Below are 7,993 nucleotides of genomic sequence, written 5' to 3' on the forward strand. Positions count from 1 at the left end.
GGAATCAAAAGTGGAATTATGTGAATAAATGCATATAAATGCTCTGGTAAACAATTAGTTTTAGAATTTTTATTGTTTGCAGCATTTATTGAAAAGGCATGAAAAATATTCCAATATATTGGTCCCCAACTTGCCGGTCCATATAATTCAGGGGGCAACTTTGAATAATTAGAAAAAACCGTTTGATTAACATAGTGAATTGAATGTGGAGGAATTAATGAAATCTCTTTTATTGTATCACAGCACCCTGTGTTATATAAAGTTTTGGATAATTCTTTGAGTGTGTTCACTTTATTGAATTCGAGATTTTTTGTGAATAAAATTTGTTGGTAATTATGTTGACTACTTTCATTTTCTAGATACCATTCCAAGAAAAGGTGTTCAATTTCTGTTGTTTTATTTTCTATATCCTGGGGATTGTTGTTGTTATTATTATTATTCTTCTTAGTCAAGAAAACAATTTCCCATAACTGTTTTTCAATTTGTTGGGGACTCTTAACCTGAACTTTATAGCTTTCGTTGTTAATTATTGTGTTTACTAAAACCTCTAACATTTCAAAAAATCTTCTAATTTGATTTTTAATTTCTAATAATAAAAATAGGTTATCATTGTTTTCATATGAGTACCATCTTAAAATAGAAAATATAGAATTGGTAAAAAATTCGGGGAAACATAAAATGGCTGGGTATTCTTTACAAGATTTTAATTTATAGAACATTTTCCAATTAAATAATAACTGAATTTCACCTTGTGATGATATGAAATCAATAGGAAAATTAATTGTTTTGGGGTGCATCTTTTTTTATTATGAAAATTATTTATACTAAAATAGTATCGCTGTTTACTGCATCTACAATGGTTTGTTTTATTTCATTATCAGGATTCATTTTTACAATAGTATTGATAAATGCCTCTCGAAATTTAGAAATAAACATCGTCTTTGTAGTTTGATTAATATATATATAGGCAAATAAACGCGGGTCTAGTCTCGCATACATGACAACTTCCCCCTTTCCGCCTTTCTTCAAGTAATATACTCTATCAATGTTTCCTACATCAAATTTAAATTGAGTTAGATCATCATCACCTTCAATAGGATTATATATGTAATCAAACTCAACATTAAAATTAATATCCTTTATAGCATTTTCAAATTCATCTGGATAGGCAATGTGATTGCAGTTACTTCTATATCTATGGTGGATTGCTCTAGGATATGGCTTTAGCGTCATTACCCCAGTGTTATCTAATTTCAGGTTATTATAAACAGTTTGCCTCAGCCCATTTTCGATGTAAATAACTTGAAGCAATAAATTAGGGTCTCTTGCCCAAAAAATATACCCTTCGTTTTCAAGTCCATCATTCCACGTAGCTCCGTGCATATAGAAATACAATACCAACTTCTTATTTTTTAAATCATTCATTCTTCCAACCATTACACACTCATTTACATTTTCATAAAATGGTGATTTTTTGTGGTGTAAATAATATAGTCGATCAGTGGCATGTACATTTATATATTTTAAATCAAGAGGGACATCTTCTTTATCGACATCTAAATAATAATGAGAAAATAGATATTGTTGGTGTATCCAGAACGGGAAACTACATTTTAAAAGATCTATTGGGGCATTTATTCCTTCTTGGTAACTTTTGAAATTATTCATTTTTTAATATATAAAATTTTATATTAATAAATTATGAAAACCCTTCTCTGTTTATTAGTCAACTTCTTCAATGGTTGGGTGGAATTGATTATTATGTAAATTTGATTCATTCCCCCCAAGTATATGTTCATAATCCTTTTTTATTTCTTTTAATTTATTTTCATAATCTTTTTGTTTAGCAGAGGGGGTTTCATCAATCCACTTGAGAGTACTTTCTAATTTTGATTTAAATATATCTATATTACTACTGTTATTATTTATGATATTATTTTGTATTTCTAAGCAATATGATTCTAATTTACATTTAGCTTCTATATCGTTTCTTAATTCCCGGTCTTGAGCAGCATACATTTCAGCTTCTTTGATCATTCGATCTACCTCTTCTTTGTTTAATCTTCCCGAGTCATTAGTTATAGTAATTTTTTCTGATTTGCCGGAAGATTCTTCGGTTGCTGACACATTTAATATCCCATTAGCATCAATATCAAATGTAACCTTAATTTTAGGTATACCCTTGGGTGCCTGGGGTATATTATTTAATTGAAACTCCCCCAAATAATTATTATCTTTAGTTTTAGTTCTTTCTCCTTCATATATTTTAATATTAACACATTCTAGGTTATCACTATACGTAGTGAAGTTTTCAAATTTGCTAGTAGGAATGGTCGCGTTTCTTTTAATCAAGGTAGTCATAATATTACCGGCAGTTCCAATACCCAATGAAAGGGGAGTCACATCCAGTAATAATAAATCTTTGATCTTATCAGATTTATCTCCACTGAGAATGGCAGCTTGAATGGCAGCACCATAGGCTACAGCCTCATCTGGATTAATCGACTTATTCAAATTCTTTTCATTAAAAAAAGTTTGAAGGAGGTTTTGTATTTTTGGAATACGCGTAGAACCTCCAACCAAAACAATTTCATCGATGTCACTCTTATCGAGCTTAGCATCGATTAACGCCCTTTCAACTGGCACTAGAGTGTTTTTGAATAAACTCCCACACAAATTTTCAAATTTAGCGCGAGTAATGGTAGTATGAAAATCAATTCCCTCATATAACGAATCAATTTCGATTGTCGCTTGTGTAGATGAAGATAAAGTTCGTTTAGCAGTTTCACAGGCAGAACGAAGACGCCTTAATGATCTTTTATTGTTGCTTAAATCTTTTTTATATTTTTTGCTGAATTCTCGTGTAAAATAATCTAATAAAATACTATCAAAATCTTCTCCCCCAAGATGAGTATCTCCTGCTGTTGATTTAACTTCAAAAATGCCATCATTACTAATATTCAATATAGATACATCAAAAGTCCCCCCACCCAAATCAAATATTAAAACGTTTTGTTCTTTTGTATCATTATTTAATCCATAAGCGATGGCGGCGGCTGTGGGTTCATTAATTATTCGAATAATATCAAGTCCAGCGATGGTCCCAGCATCTTTGGTAGCTTGTCGCTGAGAATCGTTAAAATAAGCCGGAACTGTAATAACAGCTTTATTTATATTTCGTCCTAAATAATTTTCTGCAATTTTTTTCATTTTTGATAATATCATAGAAGATACTTCTTCTGGGGTTAACACCTTTTTCTCTTTTTTATATTCGACTTGTATTTTTGGTTTATTCTCTTCGTCAATAATTTCATAGGGTAAGATTTTAATTACTCGTTGAACGCAATCATCTATATAATTTCTGCCCATTAACCTTTTTACATCAAAAATGGTATTTTTTGGATTTAAGGCACATTGATTTTTTGCCGCTTCCCCAATAAGTCTTTCGGTGTCATTGAATGCAACATAAGAAGGAGTGGTTCTATTTCCTTGGTCATTAGCAATAATTTCAACTTTTTCATTTTGAAAAACAGCAACACACGAATAAGTAGTTCCCAGGTCAATACCAATAACCGGAGAATTATTATCCTCCATTACTAAAATATTTAGCTATCAACTATATGTTACTTGGTCGTAAATTAGAAGTCTAATGATGTATTGCAGTTCATATTCTGGGGTTTATATACATATACAGATGCACAGTGCAGCTACTATTACATATAACTGAATAACAGTAACAATAAAATAATTATTTAAAAGTTATTAAAATTTAACAAAATTCAAAAAAGTTAAGATAATATTTTACGTGGTTATGTTTTTTGTGTAACACTCTTAAATTATTTTTTGTAATACTATTAATAAATACATTAGTCACCGCAAAAAATCTTTTATTTGTCATAGAAAACTATTATTATTTGTTTTAAATATATATTCATGGGCATTATCACCCTTTTTTTTTATTAACCTGCTCATAATTTTTCAAATTCCCGACAATTATTTTTTAATTGAAAAAATGCGTAAATTTCAATAAAATTTCAACAAAATCAATTAATAAAACTTTGGAAAACCAATAAAAAATGTTCATAATATTACCAATGAAGTTCATAACATGCTTTTTTTTGTTAATAATATTACCATTTCGGTTAACTTTTTTTTTGTGGTTAACATTTGTATTATATTTTTTCATAAAATTACATTTTAGTTAATAATATTACCGTTTGGGTTCATAATATTGAATTCTAGTTAATAATATGACATAGAAAACTATTGAAAAATAAGAAAAAATATTTAAAAAATCAAAATATGTGTATTTTATGATATAAATGTAGTTTTATTGGGTAAAATGGACATTGAACGTGGGGAAAAAATGAAAAATAACACCTAATAGGACAAATAAATTAGGTTTTTGTTGAAAAAATAGAAAATATAAATGTTTTTGTTTCATCAAATACTACTTTTTAATTACAAAAATGAGGGATTATATGAATAAATTTAAAAAATATTTAGATAAACAAGTATTTTTTATATAAAAACTTAATTTTTTATAAGATTAACCCACAAAAAATATTAAAATTGAAGAAAAATAACCCAAAAAAATGAAAAAAAAATATTCTTTAGTACAAAAAAATAATATTTTTTACAGAAAATTCACAAAAGACACACAAAAAAACTAAAATATATGTATTTTTTAATATAAATATAGTTTTATTAGATAAAATGGACATTGAACGTGGGGAAAAAATGAAAAATAACACCTAATAGGACAAATAAATTAGGTTTTTGTTGAAAAAATAGAAAATATAAATGTTTTTGTTTCATCAAATACTACTTTTTAATTACAAAAATGAGGGATTATATGAATAAATTTAAAAAATATTTAGATAAACAAGTATTTTTTATATAAAAACTTAGTTTTTATAAGAATAACCCACAAAAATATTAAAATTGAAGAAAAATAACCCAAAAAATGAAAGAAAAACATTCTTCAGTACAAAAAAAATTAATATTTTTTTACAGAAAAACCACAAAAGACACACAAAAAAAAATTAAAATATATGTATTTTTTAATATAAATATAGTTTTATTAGATAAAATTGACATTAAACTTGGGGAAAAAATAAAAAAATAACACCTAATAGGACAAATAAATTAGGTTTTTGTTGAAAAAATAGAAAATATGAATATTTTTGTTTCATCAAATAGCACTTTTTAATTACAGAAATGAGGGATTATATGAATAAATTTAAAAAATATTTAGATAAACAAGTATTTTTTATATAAAAACTTAGTTTTTATAAGAATAACCCACAAAAATATTAAAATTGAAGAAAAATAACCCAAAAAATGAAAAAAAACATTCTTCAGTACAAAAAAAATTAATATTTTTTTACAGAAAAACCACAAAAGACACACACAAAAAACTAAAACATAATTTTTTAATATAAATATAGTTTTATTAGATAAAATGGACATTGAACGTGGGGAAAAAATGAAAAATAACACCTAATAGGACAAATAAATTAGGTTTTTGTTGAAAAAATAGAGAATATAAATGTTTTTGTTTCATCAAATACTACTTTTTAATTACAAAAATGAGGGATTATATGAATAAATTTAAAAAATATTTAGATAAACAAGTATTTTTTATATAAAAACTTAGTTTTTTATAAGATTAACCCACAAAAAATATTAAAATTGAAGAAAAATAACCCAAAAAATGAAAAAAAAATATTCTTTAGTACAAAAAAATAATATTTTTTACAGAAAATTCACAAAAGACACACAAAAAAACTAAAATATATGTATTTTTAATATAAATATAGTTTTATTAGATAAAATGGACATTGAACGTGGGAAAAAAATGAAAAAAAACTTCTAATAAGACAAATAAATTAGGTTTTTGTTGAAAAAATAGAAACTATAAGTGTTTTTGTTTCATCAAATACTACTTTTTAATTACCAAAATGGGATAAAATGGACACTGAACACGGGGAAAAAATAAAAAATAACACCGTATACGACCAAAATATAGTTTTTAGTAACATTTAATGTGACAAAAAAAAGTTTTCATAAGAATAACCCAAAAAAATATAAAAAATTGAAGAAAAACAGTCTAAAAACAAAAAAAAAAACATTCTTTAGTACAAAAAAAAATAATATTTTTACAGAAAATTCACAAAAGACACACAAAAAATAATTAAAATATATGTATTTTTCAATATAAATATAGTTTTATTAGTTAAAATTGACATTAAACGTGGGGAAAAAATAAAAAAATAACACCTAATAGGACAAATAAATTAGGTTTTTGTTGAAAAAATAGAAAATATGAATATTTTTGTTTCATCAAATAGCACTTTTTAATTACAGAAATGAGGGATTATATGAATAAATTTGAAAAATATTTAGATAAACAAGTATTTTTTATATAAAAACTTAGTTTTTATAAGAATAACCCACAAAAAATATTAAAATTGAAGAAAAATAACCCAAAAAATGAAAAAAATACATTCTTCAGTACAAAAAAAATTAATATTTTTTTACAGAAAAACCACAAAAGACACACAAAAAAAACTAAAACATATAATTTTTTAATATAAATATAGTTTTATTAGATAAAATGGACATTGAACGTGGGGAAAAAATAAAAAAATAGCACCTAATAGGACAAATAAATTAGGTTTTTGTTGAAAAAATAGAAAATATAAATGTGTTTGTCTCATCAAATACTACTTTTTAATTACAAAAATGGGATAAAACGGACACTGAACACGGGGAAAAAATAAAAAATAACACCGTATACGACCAAAATATAGTTTTTAGTAACATTTAATGTGACAAAAAAAAAGTTTTCATAAGAATAACCCACAAAAATATAACAGAAAATTCACAAAAGATACACAAAAAAAATTAAAATATATGTATTTTTTAATATAAATATAGTTTTATTAGATAAAATGGACATTGAACGTGGGGAAAAAATAAAAAAATAACACCTAATAGGACAAATAAATTAGGTTTATGTTGAAAAAATAGAAAATATAAATATTTTTGTTTCATCAAATAGTACTTTTTAATTACAGAAATGAGGGATTATATGAATAACTTTAAAAATATTTAGATAAACAAGTATTTTTTATAAAAAAAAAACTAGTTTTCATAAGAATAACCCACAAAAAAATTTAATATTGGATTAACTAGCACCCTGTAAAATGATTTTCTTATAAAAATAGCAAACATTATAATGAACAGTGAAATTTATTAAATTAATGATATAAAGTCTATTTTTTTCTGAAAAATCATTTATTTGTTGAATATTGGGTAAAGTAACAATACTTTCTCTGTCAACTTTGTTTGTATATTCGGTTGTATAATATTTAAAACTTTTATTCGTGTTTTTAGAATATTGATAATATATAGTGAAAGTAAGAATTGATGAAAGTAATATGACATTTAATACAATTAAACATATATTGTGGTTTTGTGTAAAAAAACATTTAGTATTAATTACATCTTTGTTATATACAACATCGTGTTCTGTTGTAGATTTTTTGAATGAATTATCTTCATATGAAAATACTGAACACGTTGTGGATTTATTATAGAAAAACAATTCAATGTTTTCAGATATAACCGAACACCAATTATTATTGCAGTTACCATTTAATGTCTTATTCTTTAAATTTGGGTTCGTGTGTAGAATAAGTAAATCATTAAAAGAATTTGTAAAATTACCCGTCTGATTTTCTTTGATGATAACATTATTGGGTCCACATAAAAAACATATATCGTTAGTTATATTACAATTTTCTATGTCCACCTAATCTATAATAGTTGAAAGAATGAAAGTAGTCGATATTGATTTGGCCAAATAAAACGAATTATTTTCGTTTTTTTTGTAAAGCGAACATAGTATTATACGGCGGAGGATTTTGTAATGGCAATGGAAATAATAATGGCATCAAAAGTGGGTAATAACTATATAATTCATACT

At 25.0% G+C, this 7,993-nt stretch overlaps 2 protein-coding genes across 2 annotated transcripts in view; one reads left to right on the forward strand and one right to left on the reverse strand.

Annotated features, from left to right (window-relative positions):
- Window positions 1-260, forward strand: part of LOC137656270 (protein FAM200C-like) — a 2,431-nt gene extending 2,171 nt beyond the window's left edge. Inside the window, exon 2 of the mRNA XM_068390440.1 lies at window positions 244-260. Coding sequence (XP_068246541.1) covers window positions 244-260 — 17 coding nt within the window. The remainder of the gene's footprint in view (window positions 1-243) is intronic.
- A 1,462-nt stretch (window positions 261-1,722) lies between these two features.
- LOC137656271 (heat shock cognate 71 kDa protein-like) lies at window positions 1,723-3,810 on the reverse strand. The gene has a single exon (XM_068390442.1). The coding sequence runs from the start codon at window positions 3,592-3,594 to the stop codon at window positions 1,723-1,725; it is 1,872 nt and encodes a 623-aa protein (XP_068246543.1). The 5' UTR covers window positions 3,595-3,810.
- Window positions 3,811-7,993: the final 4,183 nt, after the last annotated feature.

Source organism: Palaemon carinicauda, chromosome 17, assembly GCF_036898095.1.
Source record: "Palaemon carinicauda isolate YSFRI2023 chromosome 17, ASM3689809v2, whole genome shotgun sequence".
Lineage (NCBI taxonomy): Eukaryota > Metazoa > Arthropoda > Malacostraca > Decapoda > Palaemonidae > Palaemon > Palaemon carinicauda.

Bases quoted from the DNA above. Each gene is read 5' to 3' on its own strand.
- LOC137656271 (XM_068390442.1), bottom strand. From the start codon at position 3,594: ATGGAGGATAATAATTCTCCGGTTATTGGTATTGACCTGGGAACTACT.